Raw genomic sequence first — 27822 nt, forward strand, 5'->3', positions numbered from 1 at the left:
AAAGGTTAGGTTTAAAATATAGTAGAGGGTCCCGGAAACAACTTTATTCTGGAGGTCCTCCTACTATTATTAAAAAGGTGTAGTTTAGTTTGTAAGGTCACGGAGAGTTACGTGCCGTGTTTCAAACTAGACTAATGTGATGGTCGGTCAACATGTTTCTCGCTTGGGTTCTTCCCGCGATTCTTCAGGACCTGGTGAAAGTGTGGGTGGGGGTTAAAAACAGGGACATGCTAGTGTCATGAACCTTGTGTGTTTTACCTCAGGGGAGTCCTATGCCTAAAGGTCTTGGAATACTAGCCACCTGAGTTATCGGCGGGTCGGTACAACAGAAGTTGCCTATAGTTCAGGCTCAAGTTATCCGTGTCCGTGCTGAGTCACCTACCCATCACCGCACGAGCTCGGCGGTGATGGGTAGGTGACTCAGCACGGACACGGATAACTTGAGCCTGAACTATAGGCAACTTCTGTTGTACCGACCCGCCGATAACTCAGGTGGCTAGTATTCCAAGACCTTTAGGCATAGGACTCCCCTGAGGTAAAACACACAAGGTTCATGACACTAGCATGTCCCTGTTTTTAACCCCCACCCACACTTTCACCAGGTCCTGAAGAATCGCGGGAAGAACCCAAGCGAGAAACATGTTGACCGACCATCACATTAGTCTAGTTTGAAACACGGCACGTAACTCTCCGTGACCTTACAAACTAAACTACACCTTTTTAATAATAGTAGGAGGACCTCCAGAATAAAGTTGTTTCCGGGACCCTCTACTATATTTTAAACCTTACCTTTTCATTTCTAGGATACTATTGCCCTGGCCCACATACCCACACTTCATCAACAGGCAGCTGGACAAAAAGATCTCCGCCAAAGAGCCCCTCTTTGAGGTGAGCCCGTCGGGGATTGCACCGCCTCCCCGACGAGGAGCAACCGCCGATGATGAAGCATGACATCCCTCGGGGTGTGTGAGGCAAACATGTCCAACCTAATGGATGCCCAAGGGTGTTAATATACCCCTTCGGTACAGCCAATCTTCTTTTCTTCTTTCCTACCAGGAACAGTTCAGCAACCCCGCTTGTTGTTTTGAGTACTCTACACACGGGCACACGCTGTAACTGGACCTTCCACCTCCCTTCTGAGGTGGTAATTGGTGCCCGTTTGATCCATTGATCACACTCCCTCTTTTTTGACGACAAAAAACTTACAGTCTTAATGGCGTGCTCTGCTGCCTCATTGTGTAGAAGTTTAGCTCTTTCGAGGGACTTCTCAAAGTTCGTCACCGCCGACTTAAAGTCTTTAAGTTGCACTAAAAAATAATAACACGTTATAACTTAACAGTGCAAAAGAAAAACAAGCATGCATTAAGGGCGAGAGGCTAGGTTGCGCAGAATGTTTCTGCCCAATTGTCAAAGATGGATTCAAGAAATTCATAAGGCATCACATCTTAGACCAGCGACCTAAAATTAGAATAAGGAGGGGAAATTATATTAGCCTTTGCCAGATCTGTTTTTCGATCATGGCGAAATAAGAAGTGTGTATAAATTGCCTCCCGAACACAGCATTAAACATTTCTTGTATGTTTTAAGCACATCAAACTAAGTACTACCATTTCCCTACTTCCTAAACTCCAACATTTTTTACAGATTGAATTGTTTAAAAACAAATCCTCGAACAAAGTGGCATTAAAAGGTTGAAAGATCCAATACAAAAATAAATACATACAAATATCCAGTTAGATATAGAAAAGTCAAAAGCATAATATTTAACAGTGAATTACTTAATACTCTCATCCTCATTTATTCACAAATGATAGCAATGAAACTGTTGAGACTTGTGTACCCAGCCCACATTCTCCTACTCTAAACGCTATAATACTAAGGGCTGGATTTCAAGTTTGACAGACGGAAAACTGTCTGCCAAGATGGTAGTGGACATTATCAGTAGCGGTCGGTGGTGGGAGTGCTGCCGGGCGGTGACGTGGGCCGGGGCAGGGTGGGGGGTAGTAAACCACGGAATACAGCCAAATACAGGTAAGTAAACATATAAATAAATAAAACGAATTTCGGCGTGCGCACTGCATCGCCAAATCTTAACCTAACATGCATGCAGCTTTTTTAATCTATTGCCGCTCAAGTTCCTCCATTGACAGTCTGAGAGTACCAAAAAGCAAATTCACTAATCTGCCTATTTGTTCTCAGAATGGAAAAGCGGAAATCGCAAAATTCAATTGTTTAATTATGGAACTCATTTACTGAAAAAGTTTTATGCATTGAAATACTTAAGTGTGCAAAAAAGTATAATGACTTCCTAAGTTTTAAACATGGAATTTTATAAATTATCCTACAAAGGAGTTGAATTAAGTTTATATCGATCTACGAAGAAATACTGCTGTACCTTCTGCTTGTGCAACCAATACGCTGGCATTGAGCTGCCACTCGACATCCTCTGCCTCCTCCGCAGCAGCCATCGACTTCTCCCCATAGTCGCGAGCTACCTCAGAATTGGCCAGCTCTAGGTAGCAGCGGCCGATCTCATGAAACAGCCAGGTCTTTTCTAGGCTCGACTTTGCCATTGGAATCTTCTCTTCCCATCTGTAATTTAACATATTAAAATAACAATATTTTACTGACTTTGGAACCAAATCTCACAAGGCAGCACAATCATCAAAAAGCATTTCAAATTTGCTGTTGTTTTGCTGCCCTTCACTACTTTTCTGTGTTTTGCCTGTAGTCAACCAATCAAAGAACTCTGGGCGCAATTATGGACGTGTCAACAATGTGGCCCGCTGTCCAAGGTGTAGTGGTTAGATTGCTTTGTGGACAGCAGATTTGCTCTAGAAATGCATGGTTCTTAAGAGGCTACAGCAATCACAGTCACTTTTGTATATTGGCCACGTATGTGAAGCTGGTGACTAGAGCAGTGCTGTCCAACATTGGCTGGGGCTGAATAGCCAACAACTGTGTACATTTATTCCATTTAGATTGTGTGCGCATGTATCTTATGAGGCTATCCTGAACATCTTGTGCATCTGCTTTCTCAGGAGCTAAATGGCTGCTTGATCAAGAATGACTTTGTGAATCAGACAAACATCTTTTGCCTACTTTAAACAATGTGATGTGGGTGAGGAACAAGACACAATAGGTCTTTCGGAATGGAAGGGCATTTGGAAAAACTGGAAATTGTTTTACGGACAAAGTAGTATTCTTGGTCACCTCTGATTGAGCCATAAGTTTAATGGGGGGAATCCTGGTAAAATCCAACTTGGGTATTTGACATAGTAGGAACCTGAATTATGACCGAACATTAAATTAGATGGCATGCTGCTAGCAGAACACTCATGGGTCTGTGTTGGGTAAGCCTGACATGACCAACATTCTTATCAGAACTGTAAACTTTTGTACACTATTATACCAAAACACTTAACATGTATCGTGATAACATGAAGAAGCTGAGGTGAAAATAACCCATTTTGTTAGAATTGAGGTGACAACTCTGCAGCGTAACGGATTTCACTAAGTAGTCTGCTTTGTTCCGCCACTGTTCTATGCCTTTCCACAGCAGTCTGTACAGCAGAACTTGAAATATATGAGTAAAGTTGGTTTTGAATCGATGGAATTGGGTGGTTGGATCTGATTTACCAAATATTAAAGAAGAATTGAAAAACTATGAATGAACAATAAAGAAGTATCCTCGATCACATTATCTTTAATGGTGCAACAATAATAACAGCGCCAAGATGCCCCCGGGCATTCGTGCGCTTTACAAATATACCAATCAAGTCAAATCAATAATACAAGGATATCTTACTGGTATATTCGGTTATAAACATTTTGACAGATCATATTGCAGCTGAACGTACTCACACGTCAATAGCGTTCTGGAATTCTCCAATTCTAGCATACACCCGTCCAATGTTGTCAAGTGCTCTCGATTTTGCTTCAGGTAGATTGCTGGAAGGAAAAAAACCTGCTTAGGTTTCGGAAGCTAAGACAGAAATGTTGAATAGGTGTGAAAACATTTTGTTAAATGAAAACTGTGCATTGTGGGAAAACTGAGACAATGCCTGATTGCCTGTGCTTACCCTTGGTGTGTCCTGCACCGGGGAAAGATAGAGCTGGCAGATCTGTCCAATAGTTTTTACAAGAGACACCACAGCTTGAGATACCAAGTATAAATACTTTGTTGTCAAACAGGGGAAGCACAAGAGGTTCCCCAAATGACAGACCCCACTCACCACAGATTGTTATCAGAGTGACGCCACATGCTCCATGCCCACTGATGCCTCATCCTCCTGGGGCCCTGAAGACTACAGCAGTCTGATACTGCATTAAAGTCTTCCTTGTTAATAATTTCACATAAGTGCAGTAGACCACCATGTACTCTTCCGTTGGACAACAAAATGCTTTTCATTTAAATCATAAAATCTGATCATTGAAAGATCCACTTTGAGCCAGAAGGATGGCCTAAATTATACTCCCACAGACACTTTACACTTTTGCTGCCAAGTTCGCTATGTAAACCTAAAGTTTTCCATAGTTAAGACTTTACATGCTTCATATTTACGTTCTAAGATACTGTAATATTACAGCACCGAGTGAACATCTATACACCATTGTTAAGCCCAAATATTTGTTTTAGAGACACTAGTGCCAGTGCACTCAAAAGGACCTCAAACAGTACAAGAAATCTCCACATTAAGCTCTTGCATTCTACATAGTACAGTTATGGTAGTTCAGACAGTCAACTTGACAAGATAGATTTAGACAGATCATTTGATTACCAATTAATTGGGTAAAAGTGAATATCTTTTTTATTACCATAATTCTTCTCGTTATTATTTCAAAAGAAATTTTCCAGACTGAACACACACTGTGTCGTGCAATTCCTGGTAGTCTTTATGTAGCAAACGTTCCTCTTTGAGCAAATGATGCATAGAATTCTCTTGCACTGTTTCTGCACCAGCACAGTGAATACTGGCAAGCACATGCACTAGGGGTGAGTGCAGGTCCATTTCTCTGTTCTTCTTCATTCACAAACTAGTGGCCATTGACCCTAAAATAATCTAGCGAGAACCATTTTAGGCCACATATACCCAGGAGTTACAAGGAAGACACAGACAACATCAAGTACACTCATCTTGCACGACAACTAGACAGCCAAGACAACGATAGCCAAAACGAATAAAAGGCAAATGCAGGAAGAACCAGGAGGATCTTTTTAAAATACCCGCCCATGTAGTGGAACTGAGAAAATATTCCCTATGTTTCTATGTAACATTCAAAGGAGGTTATTAGGAGCCACTCTTCAAGCACGTTCAAAGAATGAGCTAGTAAAAAAGCATTGTCTCTTGTGCTCTGAACACTTGTAGATCATAAGAAGGCAAGCGGGTCACAGCACACCAGCACAGCCAAAAGCACCAGTCAGTGGGTAAAAGAGACAAGTACTGTCAAAGACAGCAGATATGGGTTTAACGTGCTAATGCATGCAGTACAAACACAATCAGTGGTTAATTTGCAAGAAAATAAGTGCTGAGCCCTCGTCAGGAAGCAGCTTGCACCCGCCCATTTCTCCTGTTAGCCCTGCCTAAAACAGAACCAACTACTAACCATGAAACCCAACAAGTGGGGAGGAGGGCGGATGTGGCATAATGGCCAGAACTGCCGACTTCGAACTGGGGAACCAGGTTCGAGTCTCGGCACCGGCTCAACATCCTGGGATTCTGGGCAAATCACTTAATCCACCTGTGCCTACCAAAAAAGAATTGGTCGAGGGCGTGCTATAAGAGCTGGTGTTGATGATTAAGCGCCAGTGTTAAGCACTGGAAACCACATGCTAAAATTAAGCACTGAACACAGTAGTGGGAGACATAAAGGAGGGAGCCCCAGCAAGAGGGGTCAGTGAGGGCTATAGCTGTAAAGCTGCCCCGCTTGCAGTTCAATGCAAACAAACTAGTGAAGGTAGAAGAATTCAACCAAACAGCCAATAGCCTTGGGGGTGAGCTAAATACTCCACTGAGCTGATCCAACGCATGACTGACAATGTCTTAAGTCAAAAAGCCGAAAGAGGCTGAATGCAGAAAGCAATAGCTGAATTGGGCGGATCCAAAGCCCACTTCTGTATATTGTTAACAATAGTTTGTTTGACAACTGCGCTGGTGAAACCCAGACCTAAAACACAACTGGGCCAATCACATTTGTCCTGCAATCAGTGGCGGCTCCTCCGCTGTGGACCAGGAGGAGTGTCGCCTCACTACTTTCAAGCAGTGCGAAGAAAGGAAACATAAAATGATAACTTTCAGTTACTATCATGTTCGGTTTCCTTGAGGGCGGAAGGGTGGGCGGGGCTGCCCTGCTGACGGAGCAGGGCAGAGGCAGTTGGGGCGCAAACCAATAAAGGCAATGTTAGATATTCTAAAAGCTAAATGTATCCCCGTAGCTAGTTTTGGCTGTGAAATTTGGGGATGCCCGTCCACTGTGTTCATACAGGTGGTGGAAAAGAAATTTTTGAGAGGACTGTTAAATATCCCATAAAGTACACCCTCTGAGATTGCACTAGAAGAGTTTGGTATGGGATATGTATCAGATTTCATACGTCTTTTACTCCCCTTTTCTTATGGGTCTCAGTCTGGTTAAAGGATGAGCTGAACATTAATAAATTAATAGTGCGTGATTATATGGGTCTGGGCAATATGCTACACATTTCATGGCTGTGTACATCCTGGGTAACTTGAGAGAACTAGGGAGACCAGACATTTTGTATGATCCTGGCTGCATTGTTAAAGCTGACATTGCTTGGGTTAAGCCGACCTTTACATCCAGGGTGGCAGCGGAGCGAGAGGCTTTTGCATTGACCATACATTCAATACCTCCATTTATTCTGGTCAAAACAGTGACGGGATCGAACCATACTTGAGCCTGCTTATGTTTAGTCACCATCGTAGGCTGTTGACCTGTTTTAGGTTAAACTTGATCCACCATTTGATGTTCTTTAATTGTGGCTTATCAAAAGAATCTGATTGCCAGTATGTGTCTGTGACAATTCGTCAATACCTGACACCTTGCACATTGTTATGATTTGTACTAGGTTTAGCAATTTATGCCACAAATATATACAACCTCTCCTGTTAACCATGAACTTTAGACAGGTGTGAACGGTGTTATCTACAACCAAGATGGATCGCACACCACTAGCCTCTCCTCCGGGTCGCCCCTTGGCACTCTGGTACATGTAGTGCATGTAGATGGACGAGTAAAAAGTAGTTCACCACAGTTGGTGCGAGTAGTTACTCATTATCCCCAAGTTCTCTGGACCCGAGACATGGTCCGGGTTTCGGGACAGTTTTCCTCGTCAGCAGAGCAGTGTTTGGGGTGGATGAGAAGGCCGCCAAGTAACCGTCACAGGCCCTGACGCCTCTCCGGCGCACAGGTGCGTCTCCAAGAGCTCGGCAGTGTGCGACCTCATTTGGAAATACTATTTATACAGGCTCCCTTGAGCTGGTGGAGGTGACGACCTCGAGACACCCAACCTACGTGCCAAAAGAGGTATCTGGACCTATGAATATTTACGGCAGCCCAAGCAGCAACCTCTTGCACCCGTCTAATCCCTGCTGATGAGAGGTAATGACCTAGAAACACGTGTGCAGGGATGGTAAGCACACCAGTGAACACCTTGAAGACTCAACATTCGGGTAGAAGCGCACCCGCTGATACCGACTACATCGACCATCATGCTCCAGGGTCACACGCTGATGGGACGAGCAGTGTGCGACCTCATTTGGAAAGACTATTTATACAGGCTCCCTTGAGCTGGTGGAGGTGACGACCTCGAGACACCGCACCTGCGTGCCACAAGAGGTATCTTGACCTATGAATATTTACGGCAGCCCAAGCAGCAACCCCTTGCACCCGTCTAATCCCTGCTGATGAAAGGTAATGACCTCGAAACATGTGTCCAGGGATGGCAAGCACACCAGTGAACACCTTGAAGACTCAACACTCGGGTAGAAGCGCACCCGCTGATACCGACTACATCGACCATCATGCTCCAGGGTCACACGCTGATGAAACGAGCAGTGTGCGACCTCATTTGGAAAGACTATTTATACAGGCTCCCTTGAGCTGGTGGAGGTGACGACCTCGAGACACCGCACCTGCGTGCCACAAGAGGTATCTGGACCTATGAATATTCACGGCAGCCCAAGCAGCAACCCCTTGCACCCGTCTAATCCCTGCTGATGAGAGGTAATGACCTCGAAACACATGTCCAGGGATGGCAAGCACACCAGTGAACACCTTGAAGACTCAGCACTCGGGTAGAAGCGCACCCGCTGATACCGACTACATCGACCATCATGCTCCGGGGTCACACGCTGATGGGACGAGCAGTGTGCGACCTCATTTGGAAAGACTATTTATACAGACTCCCTTGAGCTGGTGGAGGTGACGACCTCGAGACACCGCACCTGCGTGCCACAAGAGGTATCTGGACCTATGAATATTTACGGCAGCCCAGGCAGCAACCCCTTGCACCCGTCTAATCCCTGCTGATGAGAGGTAATGACCTCGAAACACGTGTCCAGGGATGTAAGCACGCCAGTGAACACTTTGAAGACTCAACACTTGGGTAGAAGCGCACCCACTGATACCGACTACATCGACCATCATGCTCCGGGGTCACACGCTGATGGGAACGAGCAGTGTGTGCGACCTCATTTGGAAAGACTATATATACAGGCTCCCTTGAGCTGGTGGAGGTGACGACCTCAAGACACCGCACCTGCGTGCCACAAGAGGTATCTGGACCTATGAATATTTACGGCAGCCCAAGCAGCAACCCCTTGCACCCGTCTAATCCCTGCTGATGAGAGGTAATGACCTCGAAACACATGTCCAGGGATGGCATGCACACCAGTGAACACCTTGAAGACTCAACACTCGGGTAGAAGCGCACCCGCTGATACCGACTACATCGACCATCATGCTCCGGGATCACACGCTGATGGGACGAGCAATGTGCAACCTCATTTGGAAAGACTATTTATACAGGCTCCCTTGAGCTGGTGGAGGTGACGACCTTGAGACACCGCACCTGCGTGCCACAAGAGGTAACTGGACCTATGAATATTTACGGCAGCCCAAGCAGCAACCCCTTGCACCCGTCTAATCCCTGCTGATGAGAGGTAATGACCTTGAAACACGTGTCCAAGGATGGCAAGCACACCAGTGAACACCTTGAAGACTCAACACTCGGGTAGAAGCGCACCCGCTGATAAGTCAAGTCAAGTCAAGTCAATAGATTTATATAGCGCGCTACATACCCAGAGGGTCTCAAGGCGCTTGAGGAAGGGTGGGGAATTACTTGTCGAATATCCAAGTTGTAAGTTGCTTTCTGAATGCTAGGTGGTTCTGAGTGAGACGAAGGTGAGAGGGGAGTGTGTTCCAGGTATTAGCTGCCAGGTAGGAGAAGGATCTACCTCCCATGGTGGTTTTGTTGATGCGAGGTAGCAAGGGCTTGGTTGGAGGATCGTAGCTGGCGGGGGGGGGGGTGTAGAAGGAAAGTCGTGAGTTGAGGCATTCGGGTCCAAGTTCGTAAAGTGCTTTGTGTGCGTGGGTTAGAAGGCGGAAAGTAATCCTCTTATTGACGGGGAGCCAGTGGAGGTTTTTCAGGTGACTAGAGATGTGGTCTTTACGCGGGATGTCTAGTATGAGTCGGGCTGATGCGTTCTGGATGCGTTGGAGTTTTTTCTGGAGTTTTGCGGTGGTACCGGCGTATAGGGTGTTTCCGTAGTCCAGGCGGCTTGTAACCAGTGCATGGGTGACCGTTTTTCTGGTTTCGGTGGGGATCCAGCGAAATGTTTATTTGAGCATGCGAAGAATGTTGAAGCAAGATGATGAGACGGCGCTGACCTGTCTGTTCATAGAGAGTGAGGAGTCCAGGATGACGCCCAGGTTCCGTGCGTGGTCCGTCGGGATGGGTGCCTTTCCAAGGGCCTCTGGCCACCAAGAGTCATCCCAAGCGGAGGGGGAGGTACCTAGGATAAGGACTTCTGTTTTGTCTGAGTTTAGTTTCAGACGGCTGTGCTTCATCCACTCGGCTACTTCTTTCATTCCTTCATGTAGGTTGGTTTTGGCAGTGTTAGGGTCTTTGGTGAGTGAGAGGATCAGTTGAGTGTCGTCAGCGTAGGAGATGATGTTGAGGTTGTGTTGGCGTGCGATGGCCGCGAGGGGGCTCATGTATACGTTGAAGAGGGTGGGCTGAGTGAGGATCCTTGTGGTACGCCGCAGATGACTTCAGTGGCCTCTGACTTGAATGGTGGGAGGCGGACTCTCTGGGTTCTTCCGGTGAGGAACGAGGTGATCCATTCCAGTGCTTTTCCTTGGATTCCGATGTTTCTGAGGCGTTGTAGAAGGGTGCTATGGCAGACTGTGTCGAAGGCTGCGGAGAGGTCGAGGAGGATGAGGGCGACTGTGTCTCCATTGTCCAGTAGAGTTCGAATGTCGTCTGTTGCTGCGATGAGGGCGGTCTCCGTGCTGTGTTTGGCTCGGAAGCCGGACTGTGAGGGGTCGAGGGATTTGTTGGTTTCGAGGAAGGCGGCGAGCTGGTTGTTGACAGCTTTCTCGATGACTTTGGCTGGGAATGGAAGGAGCGAGATGGGGCGGTAGTTTTTGAGTTCGGTGGGGTCAGCTGTGGGTTTTTTCAGAAGGGCGCTAAGTTCGGCGTGTTTCCAGCTTTCCGGGAAGGTGGCGGAGTTGAGGGAGCAGTTGATGACGTCTCGGAGGTGTGGAGCTATGATGGAGTCTGCTTTGTTGAAGATGTGGTGAGGGCATGGGTCTGTGGGGAATCCTGAGTGGATGGAGTTCATCAGGTGGATGGTGTCCTCCGTGGAGATTGGGTTCCAGTCATTAAGGATGTTCAAGGGGGGTGAAGGTCCTGCAGAATATTGGGTGGGTTGGTCTCCGGGTCGGTTGTCGAAGCTGTTGTGGATGTCTGCGATTTTGTTGTGGAAGAACGAAGCTAGGGAGTTGCAGAGGGCTTGAGAGGGGGTGTTGTCGTTGGAGTTGGCTGAGGGGTTGGTAAATTCTTTGACGATGTTGAATAATTCCTTGCTGTTGTGGGCGTTGTTATCTAGTCGGTCTTTGAATGCGGCTTTCTTGGCAGATCGGATTAGTTGGTGGTGTATGCGGGTGGCGTTTTTGAAGGCGTCCCTGGTGCTGGTGTTTGGGTCTTTTTTCCAGGCCTTCTCGAGGGAGCGACAGAGTTTCTTCGATTTCTTAAGATCATCGTTGAACCAGGAGGCGTTTTTGCTGCCTAGTTTGATTTGACGTTTTTTCAACGGTGCTAGGATGTCGGCGCTGTTAGATAGCCATTGGGTGAGGTTAATGGCTGCTTGGTCGGGGTTTGAGGAGTGGGCAGGGGGGTTTTGAAGAAGCGATGAGGCCATCTGGTCGATGGTGATTTTGTTCCAGTTTCTTCGCAGAGTAGGTTGAGGATAGTTGTGAGTTGTGGTCCTATTGTAGATAAAGTGAACGCAGCTGTGGTCCGTCCAATGGAGAGTTGTGGTGTGACTGAAGGAGATATGTTTGCTGGAGGTGAACATAGGGTCGAGTGTGTGACCTGCGATGTGGGTGGGGGTAGTGACAAGTTGTTTGAGTCCGAGGTTGGCGAGATTGTCCAGAAGGGTGGTGGCGTTGCAGTCATTGCTCTTTTCCAGGTGAAAGTTGAGGTCTCCCAGTAGAATGTATTCCTCGGAGGGGAGGGCGTGTGGGGTGATAAAGTCAGTGATGTCGTCGCTGAATTGTGCACGGGGTCCTGGAGGTCGGTAGAGGAGGGTGCCTCTGAGTGTGGTCTTGGGATCGGTGTGGATCTGGAAGTGAAGGTGTTCGGCGCTGGCAAGGTTGACGTCTGAGCTGGTTGAGATGCGGATGGAGTTCTTATGAACGATAGCGATGCCTCCTCCTGTTTGGTCGGTGCGGTCCTTACGGATGATCTTGTATCCTTCCGGGATGGCAATGGTGATGTCTGGGGCTGATGAGGCGTTCATCCATGTTTCTGTTAGGAAGGCGACGTCGGGAGAGATGGTGTCTAGTAGGTTCCAGAGGTCGATGGCGTGTCTGTGGACCGAGCGGGTGTTGAGCAGGATGCATTTTAGGTGGTTGGAGTCAGATATCTGTTGTGTGTTCGTGGATGAGGAGTTGTTCTTGGTGCCGTCGAACTTGCAGGAGTTGCAGGAGAGGGGTCCATGGGTGTGTCCAGGAGCGGCTTGGACGCAGTTGGGGAGACGGCCGGGGTTTAGGGCTAAGAGGGTGGTGGCGTCATATGTAATGCGGGTGGGGTGGGTGGTACGAGGGCCAGGGGGTCTGGCGCTAGGCGCGGTCCAGGCGTGGACGGGCGTAGACGGGCTTACCTTTGGCGCACCTTCGGCGCGGCCGCAGCGCGTGGACGCTGCGCGTGGGACCATCTGACTAAAATGGAGAGTGGAGGGGGCGGAGCGTGGGAGAGTCAGCAGGGAGGCGGGAGCGAGGTGGAGGGAGGGCTCGGGTCAACAAGCAAGATGGCCGCAACAACAACAAACAAGGATCAATGGGGCGCTATGAGGGCCAAATATAGTTACAGATACTATAGCAGTGGGAGCGGGTTCAAGCGCGGAGACAAAGCGCTATGCTGAAAGTAATACAATGACAGGTACTGCGCAGCCGAGTACACAAAGCGCAATGTTAATGCTGAATCCAATACAAGGTAATGCACAGCCAGATAAACAAAGCGCTATGATAATGCTGAATACAGTGTGAAAATAAATACACAATGATGCACAGAGGTGCGCGATAGCGGTTGGGATTGCAAAAGTAGAGATCAGCGCTACGATACCACAAAAGTTGGATAAGGAGGGTGCGAGGGGAGCGACCACTCGTGTTGAAGGCAAGATGGTCCGACTACATCGACCATCATGCTCCGGGGTCACACGCTGATGGGACGAGCAGTGTGCGACCTCATTTGGAAAGACTATTTATACAGGCTCCCTTGAGCTGGTGGAGGTGACGACCTCGAGACACCGCACCTGCGTGCCACATAGGTATCTGGACCTATGAATATTTACGGCAGCCCAAGCAGCAACCCCTTGCACCCGTCTAATCCCTGCTGATGAGAGGTAATGACCTCGAAACACGTGTCCAGGGATGTCAAGCACACCAGTGAACACCTTGAAGACTCAACACTCGGGTAGAAGCGCACCCGCTGATAAGTCAAGTCAAGTCAAGTCAATAGATTTATATAGCGCGCTACATACCCAGAGGGTCTCAAGGCGCTTGAGGAAGGGTGGGGAATTACTTGTCGAATATCCAAGTTGTAAGTTGCTTTCTGAATGCTAGGTGGTTCTGAGTGAGACGAAGGTGAGAGGGGAGTGTGTTCCAGGTATTAGCTGCCAGGTAGGAGAAGGATCTACCTCCCATGGTGGTTTTGTTGATGCGAGGTAGCAAGGGCTTGGTTGGAGGATCGTAGCTGGCGGGGGGGGGGGGTGTAGAAGGAAAGTCGTGAGTTGAGGCATTCGGGTCCAAGTTCGTAAAGTGCTTTGTGTGCGTGGGTTAGAAGGCGGAAAGTAATCCTCTTATTGACGGGGAGCCAGTGGAGGTTTTTCAGGTGACTAGAGATGTGGTCTTTACGCGGGATGTCTAGTATGAGTCGGGCTGATGCGTTCTGGATGCGTTGGAGTTTTTTCTGGAGTTTTGCGGTGGTACCGGCGTATAGGGTGTTTCTGTAGTCCAGGCGGCTTGTAACCAGTGCATGGGTGACCGTTTTTCTGGTTTCGGTGGGGATCCAGCGAAATGTTTATTTGAGCATGCGAAGAATGTTGAAGCAAGATGATGAGACGGCGCTGACCTGTCTGTTCATAGAGAGTGAGGAGTCCAGGATGACGCCCAGGTTCCGTGCGTGGTCCGTCGGGATGGGTGCCTTTCCAAGGGCCTCTGGCCACCAAGAGTCATCCCAAGCGGAGGGGGAGGTACCTAGGATAAGGACTTCTGTTTTGTCTGAGTTTAGTTTCAGACGGCTGTGCTTCATCCACTCGGCTACTTCTTTCATTCCTTCATGTAGGTTGGTTTTGGCAGTGTTAGGGTCTTTGGTGAGTGAGAGGATCAGTTGAGTGTCGTCAGCGTAGGAGATGATGTTGAGGTTGTGTTGGCGTGCGATGGCCGCGAGGGGGCTCATGTATACGTTGAAGAGGGTGGGCTGAGTGAGGATCCTTGTGGTACGCCGCAGATGACTTCAGTGGCCTCTGACTTGAATGGTGGGAGGCGGACTCTCTGGGTTCTTCCGGTGAGGAACGAGGTGATCCATTCCAGTGCTTTTCCTTGGATTCCGATGTTTCTGAGGCGTTGTAGAAGGGTGCTATGGCAGACTGTGTCGAAGGCTGCGGAGAGGTCGAGGAGGATGAGGGCGACTGTGTCTCCATTGTCCAGTAGAGTTCGAATGTCGTCTGTTGCTGCGATGAGGGCGGTCTCCGTGCTGTGTTTGGCTCGGAAGCCGGACTGTGAGGGGTCGAGGGATTTGTTGGTTTCGAGGAAGGCGGCGAGCTGGTTGTTGACAGCTTTCTCGATGACTTTGGCTGGGAATGGAAGGAGCGAGATGGGGCGGTAGTTTTTGAGTTCGGTGGGGTCAGCTGTGGGTTTTTTCAGAAGGGCGCTAAGTTCGGCGTGTTTCCAGCTTTCCGGGAAGGTGGCGGAGTTGAGGGAGCAGTTGATGACGTCTCGGAGGTGTGGAGCTATGATGGAGTCTGCTTTGTTGAAGATGTGGTGAGGGCATGGGTCTGTGGGGAATCCTGAGTGGATGGAGTTCATCAGGTGGATGGTGTCCTCCGTGGAGATTGGGTTCCAGTCATTAAGGATGTTCAAGGGGGGTGAAGGTCCTGCAGAATATTGGGTGGGTTGGTCTCAGGGTCGGTTGTCGAAGCTGTTGTGGATGTCTGCGATTTTGTTGTGGAAGAACGAAGCTAGGGAGTTGCAGAGGGCTTGAGAGGGGGTGTTGTCGTTGGAGTTGGCTGAGGGGTTGGTAAATTCTTTGACGATGTTGAATAATTCCTTGCTGTTGTGGGCGTTGTTTTCTAGTCGGTCTTTGAATGCGGCTTTCTTGGCAGATCGGATTAGTTGGTGGTGTATGCGGGTGGCGTTTTTGAAGGCGTCCCTGGTGCTGGTGTTTGGGTCTTTTTTCCAGGCCTTCTCGAGGGAGCGACAGAGTTTCTTCGATTTCTTAAGATCATCGTTGAACCAGGAGGCGTTTTTGTTGCCTAGTTTGATTTGACGTTTTTTCAACGGTGCTAGGATGTCGGCGCTGTTAGATAGCCATTGGGTGAGGTTAATGGCTGCTTGGTCGGGGTTTGAGGAGTGGGCAGGGGGGTTTTGAAGAAGCGATGAGGCCATCTGGTCGATGGTGATTTTGTTCCAGTTTCTTCGCAGAGTAGGTTGAGGATAGTTGTGAGTTGTGGTCCTATTGTAGATAAAGTGAACGCAGCTGTGGTCCGTCCAATGGAGAGTTGTGGTGTGACTGAAGGAGATATGTTTGCTGGAGGTGAACATAGGGTCGAGTGTGTGACCTGCGATGTGGGTGGGGGTAGTGACAAGTTGTTTGAGTCCGAGGTTGGCGAGATTGTCCAGAAGGGTGGTGGCGTTGCAGTCATTGCTCTTTTCCAGGTGAAAGTTGAGGTCTCCCAGTAGAATGTATTCCTCGGAGGGGAGGGCGTGTGGGGTGATAAAGTCAGTGATGTCGTCGCTGAATTGTGCACGGGGTCCTGGAGGTCGGTAGAGGAGGGTGCCTCTGAGTGTGGTCTTGGGATCGGTGTGGATCTGGAAGTGAAGGTGTTCGGCGCTGGCAAGGTTGACGTCTGAGCTGGTTGAGATGCGGATGGAGTTCTTATGAACGATAGCGATGCCTCCTCCTGTTTGGTCGGTGCGGTCCTTACGGATGATCTTGTATCCTTCCGGGATGGCAATGGTGATGTCTGGGGCTGATGAGGCGTTCATCCATGTTTCTGTTAGGAAGGCGACGTCGGGAGAGATGGTGTCTAGTAGGTTCCAGAGGTCGATGGCGTGTCTGTGGACCGAGCGGGTGTTGAGCAGGATGCATTTTAGGTGGTTGGAGTCAGATATCTGTTGTGTGTTCGTGGATGAGGAGTTGTTCTTGGTGCCGTCGAACTTGCAGGAGTTGCAGGAGAGGGGTCCATGGGTGTGTCCAGGAGCGGCTTGGACGCAGTTGGGGAGACGGCCGGGGTTTAGGGCTAAGAGGGTGGTGGCGTCATATGTAATGCGGGTGGGGTGGGTGGTACGAGGGCCAGGGGGTCTGGCGCTAGGCGCGGTCCAGGCGTGGACGGGCGTAGACGGGCTTACCTTTGGCGCACCTTCGGCGCGGCCGCAGCGCGTGGACGCTGCGCGTGGGACCATCTGACTAAAATGGAGAGTGGAGGGGGCGGAGCGTGGGAGAGTCAGCAGGGAGGCGGGAGCGAGGTGGAGGGAGGGCTCGGGTCAACAAGCAAGATGGCCGCAACAACAACAAACAAGGATCAATGGGGCGCTATGAGGGCCAAATATAGTTACAGATACTATAGCAGTGGGAGCGGGTTCAAGCGCGGAGACAAAGCGCTATGCTGAAAGTAATACAATGACAGGTACTGCGCAGCCGAGTACACAAAGCGCAATGTTAATGCTGAATCCAATACAAGGTAATGCACAGCCAGATAAACAAAGCGCTATGATAATGCTGAATACAGTGTGAAAATAAATACACAATGATGCACAGAGGTGCGCGATAGCGGTTGGGATTGCAAAAGTAGAGATCAGCGCTACGATACCACAAAAGTTGGATGAGGAGGGTGCGAGGGGAGCGACCACTCGTGTTGAAGGCAAGATGGTCCGACTACATCGACCATCATGCTCCGGGGTCACACGCTGATGGGACGAGCAGTGTGCGACCTCATTTGGAAAGACTATTTATACAGGCTCCCTTGAGCTGGTGGAGGTGACGACCTCGAGACACCGCACCTGCGTGCCACATAGGTATCTGGACCTATGAATATTTACGTCAGCCCAAGCAGCAACCCCTTGCACCCGTCTAATCCCTGCTGATGAGAGGTAATGACCTCGAAACACGTGTCCAGGGATGTCAAGCACACCAGTGAACACCTTGAAGACTCAACACTTGGGTAGAAGCGCACCCGCTGATACCGACTACATCGACCATCATGCTCCGGGGTCACACGCTGATGGGACAAGCAGTGTGCGACCTCATTTGGAAAGACTATTTATACAGGCTCCCTTGAGCTGGTGGAGGTGACGAACTCGAGACACCGCACCTGCGTGCCACAAGAGGTATCTGGACCTATGAATATTTACGGCAGCCCAAGCAGCAACCCCTTGCACCCGTCTAATCCCTGCTGAAGAGCGGTAATGACCTCGAAACAAGTGTCCAGGGATGGCAAGCACACCAGTGAACACCTTGAAGACTCAACACTCGGGTAGAAGCGCACCCGCTGATACCGACTACATCGACCATCATGCTCCGGGGTCACATGCTGATGGGATGAGCAGTGTGCGACCTCATTTGGAAAGACTATTTATACAGGCTCCCTTGAGCTGGTGGAGGTGACGACCTCGAGACACCGCACCTGCGTGCCACAAGAGGTATCTGGACCTATGAATATTTACGGGAGCCCAAGCAGCAACCCCTTGCACCCGTCTAATCCCTGCTGATGAGAGGTAATGACCTCGAAACACGTGTCCAGGGATGGCAAGCACACCAGTGAACACCTTGAAGACTCAACACTTGGGTAGAAGCGCACCCGCTGATACCGACTACATCGACCATCATGCTCCGGGGTCACACGCTGATGGGACGAGCAGTGTGCGACCTCATTTGGAAAGACTATTTATACAGGCTCCCTTGAGCTGGTGGAGGTGATGACCTCGAGACACCGCACCTGCGTGCCACAAGAGGTATCTGGACCTATGAATATTTACGGCAGCCCAAGCAGCAACCCCTTGCACCCGTCTAATCCCTGCTGATGAGAGGTAATGACCTCGAAACACGTGTCCAGGGATGGCAAGCACACCAGTGAACACCTTGAAGACTCAACACTCGGGTAGAAGCGCACCCGCTGATACCGACTACATCGACCATCATGCTCCGGGGTCACACGCTGATGGGATGAGCAGTGTGCGACCTCATTTGGAAAGACTATTTATACAGGCTCCCTTGAGCTGGTGGAGGTGACGACCTCGAGACACCACACCTGCGTGCCACAGAGGTATCTGGACCTATATATATTTACGGCAGCCCAAGCAGCAACCCCTTGCACCCGTCTAATCCCTGCTGATGAGAGGTAATGATCTCGAAACACGTGTCCAGGGATGGTAAGCACACCAGTGAACACCTTGAAGACTCAACACTCGGGTAGAAGCGCACCCGCTGATACCGACTACATCGACCATCATGCTCCGGGGTCACACGCTGATGGGACGAGCAGTGTCCGACCTCATTTGGAAAGACTATTTATACAGGCTCCCTTGAGCTGGTGGAGGTGACGACCTCGAGACACCGCACCTGCGTGCCACAAGAGGTATCTGGACCTATGAATATTTACGGCAGCCCAAGCAGCAACCCCTTGCACCCGTCTAATCCCTGCTGATGAGAGGTAATGACCTCGAAACACGTGTCCAGGGATGGCAAGCACACCAGTGAACACCTTGAAGACTCAACACTCGGGTAGAAGCGCACCCGCTGATACCGACTACATCGACCATCATGCTCCGGGGTCACATGCTGATGGGATGAGCAGTGTGCGACCTCATTTGGAAAGACTATTTATACAGGCTCCCTTGAGCTGGTGGAGGTGACGACCTCGAGACACCGCACCTGCGTGCCACAAGAGGTATCTGGACCTATGAATATTTACGGCAGCCCAAGCAGCAACCCCTTGCACCCGTCTAATCCCTGCTGATGAGAGGTAATGACCTCGAAACACGTGTCCAGGGATGGCAAGCACACCAGTGAACACCTTGAAGATTCAACACTCGGGTAGAAGCGCACCCGCTGATACCGACTACATCGACCATCATGCTCCGGGGTCACACGCTGATGGGACGAGCAGTGTGCGACCTCATTTGGAAAGCCTATTTATACAGGCTCCCTTGAGCTGGTGGAGGTGACGACCTCGAGACACCGCACCTGCGTGCCACAAGAGGTATCTGGACCTATGAATATTTACGGCAGCCCAAGCAGCAACCCCTTGCACCCGTCTAATCCCTGCTGATGAGAGGTAATGACCTCGAAACACGTGTCCAGGGATGGCAAGCACACAAGTGAACACCTTGAAGACTCAACACTCGGGTAGAAGCGCACACGCTGATACCGACTACATCGACCATCATGCTCCGGGGTCACACGCTGATGGGACGAGCAGTGTGCGACCTCATTTGGAAAGTGAACGTTGTTATCGTTTTAACAATATTAATCAACACCTAAAGTGTGCTACTTTTTATCATGGTTTTTATCAGGTGTATTGATTGTGAAATGAATAGGCCCATCTGCATCATAATTTTTTATTTGATTTCCCTTGCTGTTTATATTGATTTGTTAAAAGGAAATTGATGAAGATGCCATTATATGTGTGCAATTTTATGATTTTTATGGTAAAATCGAATAAAGTTTATACTGACTGACTGTCACCCAGGAAATATGGCAACGAGTATTGTTATCTACCAATAAAATCTATGAGCACCAAAATCAAATTGTACGAAAACATTTGAAAGCCCTCTTTTATGATGTAGGGATGATTTGGCCTTGTGAGGTTTCAAACTCATGACCTGAAGATCCCTCAGATGTCAGCGGCTACTACTTAATTTACTGAGCCACCCTGCTTGCTCGTGATGACATTTTGTTTCAAATTATTCACAGCATTTATAGTACAACAGCAACTGTAGAGATGGTGATTAAGTACAGGCCACAGACTGCTGGCTGGCAGGTCACCTTACAGAGGAACTGAGCAATCATGACATCTCCCAGACACGATAAACAGTCCCTCCCACTTTCCTACTGTGTCCCGCCGCATGCAAATAGTTTGTTTCGGATTTTGTATACCTGTCTACACCGCAGTTGGACTCATGCCGTGTATGCACTGTTACTTCCCTGAAGTTCCACTGAGTTCTCTTGAGCCCTTTGGGAGCATGCTGGGTAGGGCAGGGGTATAGGGCTGGGAGGCAGCGGAGTGAGCACCCTAGGGGCACTATTCCAAGATGGTGTCCTACAGTCCTATGAACAGTTATGAGAAGAGTATGACCTCCTGGCGGGACAATTCCTAGCTATGGCAGACTGCTGCCACTACTGGGGAGACACTGGGGTATCATAGACACTGAACCTGCCAATAACCCACTAATACATACACTATACGTAATGGGTGATGGTCACAAACTTATTACATGGCTTGTTCACGCACATACTCAACAAGGGACCCACTAGCCGCGCCCCAGGTTTGTTGGGAGGCAGACATGGGCAGAAGGAGTGAGAGAAAGAGTTACGTACCCTAATAACTTCCATAGGGCCTATCTCACCCTGGCAAGCGTACATCGCATATTTGGATCCTCCTCTAATTGCCCAGATGTCCACAAATGGGAGCGGGCGGATATACTGCACATGGTCTGGACCTGCCCAAGGTGGTAACACTGTGAGGGGTGGGGAGGGTCTGAAGTGCTGGAGGAAGTGACTGGTGAAGTAGTGTGGCTCACTGGTTAGAGGCGGCAGACCCGAGGGCAGAGGACGGCCCGGGACCAGGGTTCGATTCCCGGCGCGGCAGGTTTCTGGACCAGGGTCAGCGGACTCGATAATTCTCTCGCCTCGGTGCCCACTCTGATCAGCGATCACACTCGGCAACTCTGGGCATTAGCTTGCCTCATCTTCACTAACGGCCCCACCAGACCGCCGGGGATGCTTGGTCTCACCCTGGAGATACCCATTAAGGGACCATCTCTCAGGGAAGCCAGGAAGGGTTTCGCAGCGGTCGAAGCGCCTTGGGACCCTACGGGTAAGTAGTGCGCTATATAAATGCCTATACATACATACATTACATTTACACTGGTCGCTCAGATGTATGCACTTTAGAAGGTGCCCTACTGGGTCTGTTTAAATGCCATAAGGGTGCAAAGGCAAATGCTAGATTCAATGATTTTTACAACAAGGGGTGGTGAGGGACAGAGTCTCTGAATTAAGCAGAAAGCTCTCACCCAGTCAAGAGATCAGGGCTAGATCCAACACCGTTTTTTAGCTCACTGCACCATCCCAGTTTCAGAACCTGGCTGTATGCAAATTAGTCTGTTCCTGTCCCAGTGCATTATGGGAACAGGGCAAACCAAACTACAAAAGCCAATTCTTACACTGGGAAGGAAACAAGCTCCCGGGGACCGGTTTCTGGCATTACAGCCGTCTTCGGCCCGGTTTGCTTGAATCCTGATGGTGCAATGAGCAAGGGTCTCACATCTGAGAATACCCTTCCACGCTTAGGGTGGACAAAAATATTTACAACAAGGGGTGGTGAGGGACAGAGTCTCTGAATTAAGCAGAAAGCTCTCACCCAGTCAAGAGATCAGGGCTAGATCCAACACCGTTTTTTAGCTCACTGCACCATCCCAGTTTCAGAACCTGGCTGTATGCAAATTAGTCTGTTCCTGTCCCAGTGCATGATGGGAACAGGGCAAACCAAACTACAAAAGCCAATTCTTACACTGGGAAGGAAACAAGCTCCCGGGGACCGGTTTCTGGCATTACAGCCGTCTTCGGCCCGGTTTAACTCAGACACTCTGTTCATCACCACCCCCTTTTTGTAAATCGTTTTTGGCCACTATAGGTGTGGCAGGGTATACTCAGACATGAGTCCCTTTCTCACTGCTCCATCAGGATTCAAGCAAGCCGGGCCGAAGAAGGCTGAAATGCCAGAAACCGGTCCCTGGTAGCTTGTCTCCTTTCTGGTGAAGAATTGGCTTGGTAGTTTAGTCTGCCCTGTTCCCATGATGCACTGGGCCAGGGACAGACTGATTTGCATATAGCCAGGTTCTGAGCTGGGATGGGGCAGTGAGATAAATAACGGTGATGGATCAAGCCCTGATCTTTGGACTGGGTAAGAGTGGTCTGTTTAACTCAGACACTCTGTTCATCACCACCCCCTTTTTGTAAATCGTTTTTGGCCACTATAGGTGTGGCAGGGTATACTCCGACATGAGTCCCTTTCTCACTGCTCCATCAGGATTCAAGCAAGCCGGGCCGAAGAAGGCTGAAATGCCAGAAACCGGTCCCCGGTAGCTTGTCTCCTTTCTGGTGAAGAATTGGCTTGGTAGTTTAGTCTGCCCTGTTCCCATGATGCACTGGGCCAGGGACAGACTGATTTGCATATAGCCAGGTTCTGAGCTGGGATGGGGCAGTGAGATAAATAACGGTGATGGATCAAGCCCTGATCTTTGGACTGGGTAAGAGTGGTCTGTTTAACTCAGACACTCTGTTCATCACCACCCCCTTTTTGTAAATCGTTTTTGGCCACTATAGGTGTGGCAGGGTATACTCAGACATGAGTCCCTTTCTCACTGCTCCATCAGGATTCAAGCAAGCCGGGCCGAAGAAGGCTGAAATGCCAGAAACCGGTCCCCGGTAGCTTGTCTCCTTTCTGGTGAAGAATTGGCTTGGTAGTTTAGTCTGCCCTGTTCCCATGATGCACTGGGCCAGGGACAGACTGATTTGCATATAGCCAGGTTCTGAGCTGGGATGGGGCAGTGAGATAAATAACGGTGATGGATCAAGCCCTGATCTTTGGACTGGGTAAGAGTGGTCTGTTTAACTCAGACACTCTGTTCATCACCACCCCCTTTTTGTAAATCGTTTTTGGCCACTATAGGTGTGGCAGGGTATACTCAGACATGAGTCCCTTTCTCACTGCTCCATCAGGATTCAAGCAAGCCGGGCCGAAGAAGGCTGAAATGCCAGAAACCGGTCCCCGGTAGCTTGTCTCCTTTCTGGTGAAGAATTGGCTTGGTAGTTTAGTCTGCCCTGTTCCCATGATGCACTGGGCCAGGGACAGACTGATTTGCATATAGCCAGGTTCTGAGCTGGGATGGGGCAGTGAGATAAATAACGGTGATGGATCAAGCCCTGATCTTTGGACTGGGTAAGAGTGGTCTGTTTAACTCAGACACTCTGTTCATCACCACCCCCTTTTTGTAAATCGTTTTTGGCCACTATAGGTGTGGCAGGGTATACTCAGACATGAGTCCCTTTCTCACTGCTCCATCAGGATTCAAGCAAGCCGGGCCGAAGAAGGCTGAAATGCCAGAAACCGGTCCCCGGTAGCTTGTCTCCTTTCTGGTGAAGAATTGGCTTGGTAGTTTAGTCTGCCCTGTTCCCATGATGCACTGGGCCAGGGACAGACTGATTTGCATATAGCCAGGTTCTGAGCTGGGATGGGGCAGTGAGATAAATAACGGTGATGGATCAAGCCCTGATCTTTGGACTGGGTAAGAGTGGTCTGTTTAACTCAGACACTCTGTTCATCACCACCCCCTTTTTGTAAATCATTCAATGATTTAGCACTACTGATCACTCGCAGGCTCATTGCCATGCACTGGGAGGCACAGCCACCGCCAGAACTAATGCACTGGTGTAGGGTGATGCTTAAAGAGGTGGTGGCGCTCGGCCGAGAGGAGGCTTGTGGATTGCGCAAATATCCAATTGCAGCTGAGTGGGAAACACTACTGGCTGATTTCCAAACGTATAGTGAAGGTCTCTCTGACGAGTGTTACCATTGTTCCGCTCACCGATGAGCGCTCCTGACAGACCTGGAACCTTTGCAGTTCCCTTCTGGCACTTTCACCTGCTCTGGGCTCCTGCGCCTCCACACCAGATGCCCTGTTGTACTGTCACTGCTGTTTATATATTCACTGTGCCTGTGTTAGGAACTCCCAGTTTATGATCTGCAGGTATTATGCTGCCTTATAAAGTCATGCTTGGATGCTAAGAATATCTTACTGGACTCCTTGGGGACCCTTCAATGTGAAATGGAAAGGATGCACCATGTTATAGACACTATTGTTATTGCAGATCAAGGTGCTATTACCACATGATCTAGTCGGTTTGTATGGCTTTTATTATCCCAGTTAAACTAGCTGAACCAGGAACTCCTACTGATATTGTTCTAATGTCATGGTCCACACTAGTGATGTAATGGAAACGCTGTAGGTATACATATGCTATATAATCAATCTAATATAACTGCTTGTGCGGATGTTATAAAAATTAAATTTGGTTATAAAGAAAACAAAAACACAAAAGTACTGGCCACAGATATGGGCATATTGAAATAGCCGAGTGCGTCTTACTGGAACAAGTGCCAACTTAGTGCAGTGTATCTGGAGACAACAAACTGCTTTCTTAAAGGAGTTGATATGCTTTTGGTGAATGTTACACAAACAACCAAGAAAGGAAGAAAAACACTCCAAAGGTACACTGCAGCTTCCACATGGGCCTGCACCAAAATATTTGACTTTCTTTATAGAATTTGCATTCTTAACTATGCGCTTTTTCTGGTGGAGATACAGACGTTGTAACAATGTGTGATATATCGGAACAACAGAAAAGTCCATTTTTACTGAAACTAACTCGGTGACAGCACTTCCCATATACTAATTACAAAAGGTTCTCTAGGTGTGATAGCCCAACAGCTCTTTCTTAGCCATACCTAGAAATTGGCATTTAGTATAAAATATCCAGCTTACAGTGTGATAAAAAAAATTTAAATGTTATACACGAGGGATACTTCACATTAGGAGATTGTGTTAATAAAACTGATTTTAAGTTATGGAGGGACGAGGAAGTGCAATTAGCTTTTTTAGGCTTAGCATCTCTAAGTATTGAAGAACTCCTGCCCTCACAGCTTAGGTAAGTATCTATAGTGATCAAATGTATGCAATATGACCTCTTGATGACACCATCATAAACAAGAGGAGCCGAAGAGCAGATCTTCCGCTGTCCAAATCCATTGATTTCCACTATCTAATCCAACCAAATTCTAATGGTTGTTTTTTATCCAAGAGAATCAAATGGAGAAATACTCACTATTCAGTTGAAATCATGAGGTCTTTCTTCTGGCTTTCCAGGGCGGCCTCCATGTCGCCCATCTCAATCTGGGCATTGCCAATGCAGCTGTAGAGGTTCCCAATGATTTCTTGCTTGTTGGGCACATCGTCTTCAGTCCAGCCTTCTACGGTTTTTAGGACTTGCAGAGCCTTCTTGCGGCTTGCCTTGGGATTGCCACTGGTCAGCACTAGAAGTAGAGACAAAGATGTTGAGGTGAAAAACTATGTGATGTAGATTTTGCTCTTCGTCCCCTTTAGTTCTTTTCCTATCTCCTTGCCTTCATACTTTTCTTACTATATCTTCTTTTTCTATTTTCTCTTTTCCTGCTTTCTCTAATATCATCTGTGTTCATTATCTTCATGAGACACACATTAGCCATAGTACAGTACTTAGATATGATACAACTGAAAACATTCAAGATCTGATGAGTAACGTGTATATGTCTATAACAAAAAGAATACAGACATAGTAATGGATTACATACATTTGCATGTGTTGCTTGCATGTTTTCCTATTGTATATTGGAAAATCCATCAGAGCAATCTGAAAAAAACATCTATGTGATGCACCGGATGCACAAAGTAAGAGCTAAACCCAAGACAAGATTTTTGGTTTCCACCACCTCACCAAAGTCTAAACAGATCTTTCCTAAAATGTGGTGGGATTGAAATGCAAGAACGTCATACACCTTCTAATCTTATACAATTGTGGGGGGGGGGGGGTTGGGGGGGGGGAGGGGGGCATTAGTGAATATTCCTGGATCTTACACTAGGCTGGAAGCCTACCTGACACAGTGGGGTTTAACTGATAGTAATGGGAAAATACTGCCTGTACTCAAACAAACAATAGTGTTGAAATACATTTCTTTCCCCAAAAAACATTTGCCAGCATTAACGTTGGACAGAACGAAATTACCACATGTCAAACTGGTAACACCTTGCTCCACTACATAATATGAAAGTTACTTAATCTAGAAACGTAGGATCTGTGATGCACAGTTACTGTTTCCTTCATCATTTTGGCCCATTAGTTCTCCTGTGATTGAGCATCGATGACTGTTCTTTGATGAAAGTTCAGGCTTTAGTGTTCGCCAGCACAGCCGTCACTGTGTGCTACCATGAACCTAAACTGTTCTTGTCACTATTCCTGAATTCCCTACTTAGATACCTGTTGTACTTATAATGCTGATTTGTGATGGAAGCCTTCTAAAAAAAATGTAAGAGCAGCCCAATTCCCAAAACTTCAGGCCTCTGTAATTTAAATCCCTTAGAGAAGAGGAGATTGCTTTGATTGTTTTCTTTAATGATTTCCTCGTTTGGGGCCTTATTTGTTTGCTGTTGCCTGCTACATACCCGTTTGCTCTACGCACAAAAGTGCCTGGTATGTACCTTCTTTATTGTTATTGCTGTCACCTGTTAGTTCCATATCCAAACCTGTCTCTGTTCGTATCTTTACGTCTCGCGTCGTTCTGATCAAAGTCCAATACTTTTGTCATTCTTGAGATGCCCTTTAATTTTCACGGGCAGGAGCCAAAATCAGGGTGTCGCCAGGGAGCAACTTTACTCTATAGCACTAGTGCGGCTAACACTGAAATGCTATTCATCGTGCTTGCTGTACCATACACAATAAACAAGAATCCACTCACTCAAGTAGATCAGATGCACTCTGACTGTCCCTCAAGTTATTTCCACGGATTAGTGGGCATAGGGGGAGCCATATGTCTTAGGCAGTTGTCCACATCGTCCATATCTATCTATATCAACATATATAATCTGTGAAGTATTTGTAAAACACCCCTACTGCTCCACAGCCACTTCAGAGTCCTCCAAAGTAAAGGGAAGGACTAGAAGAGTATCAGATGAATATCTAGTCTGAGGCGCCTGATCCTCAGAACACCGAGCCTTCAATAGGCAATCGACGTTGGTGATCTAATATTTCCTTTGACACAATAGTCACCTTCTGGGTCCTGACAAATCCGGTGGCACTTGCGGTGGAAGATGAAGTGGCCAAGTGGGAACCCCCAGGCACCAACTGAGGATGAAGATTTTTGTGATGCACGGTGAGCACAGTTCGATCGGGGTCGAGAATTGAACTGGGGCCATTGACTGAGAGGGGAAGGATGGAGACCCCTTAAGAGGTGTACAAAGAATGTTGCCGTTAAACCGCTCCTCTTAGCTGAGTCTCCTTGAGGAAAATTGTATTTCAAGGCCTCCTGTTCTGGCCATATATGAAGCTCCACTGATGCTATAAACCTGATGTCCTGGCGGGATTGCCTGGTGCAAACCTTGTAGTATCTTATGAAACAGATGAGAAGGAGGAAGAGATAAAATGAAGGTGATTGAAAGAGAAACCACGGAGGTAAAAGGCAGTGCAGAGGAGCCCATATTGGACATAAAAAGAGAAGCCAAAGAAGGCTGGGCTAGCCTACTCAATAACGCCACCCATAAAGCTGGCACATGCCTGAAGCACCACCATGACCCCAGAAGGGGATCTGGGTGTCAGAGGGGGAGCATACCAGGTGGTGCACGTGGAAGCATGTCTGACTTGGAGTGGAGAGCACCCAGATCTGAGATCACTCTGTAGCACGAAATGCTGGAAAAGAGCAAGTGAAACTCTGAGTGTTATATGCTGTATATTTAACCTGGGGGCTGTTAATTTTAATCTGATGTGGAAAC

At 48.3% G+C, this 27822-nt stretch overlaps 1 protein-coding gene across 1 annotated transcript in view; it reads right to left on the reverse strand.

Moving 5' to 3' along the window:
- The window catches only part of ODAD4 (outer dynein arm docking complex subunit 4), a 109684-nt gene that overhangs the window by 35984 nt on the left and 45878 nt on the right, over positions 1-27822 (reverse strand). The window contains exons 7-10 of the mRNA XM_086920493.1: positions 25127-25334; positions 3865-3951; positions 2396-2592; positions 1207-1307 (exon numbers count right to left, since the gene is read on the reverse strand). Of these exons, the coding sequence (XP_086776619.1) occupies positions 1207-1307; positions 2396-2592; positions 3865-3951; positions 25127-25334 (593 nt within the window). The remainder of the gene's footprint in view (positions 1-1206; positions 1308-2395; positions 2593-3864; positions 3952-25126; positions 25335-27822) is intronic.

This window comes from Lissotriton vulgaris, chromosome 5, assembly GCF_964263255.1.
Source record: "Lissotriton vulgaris chromosome 5, aLisVul1.2, whole genome shotgun sequence".
Classification (NCBI taxonomy): domain Eukaryota; kingdom Metazoa; phylum Chordata; class Amphibia; order Caudata; family Salamandridae; genus Lissotriton; species Lissotriton vulgaris.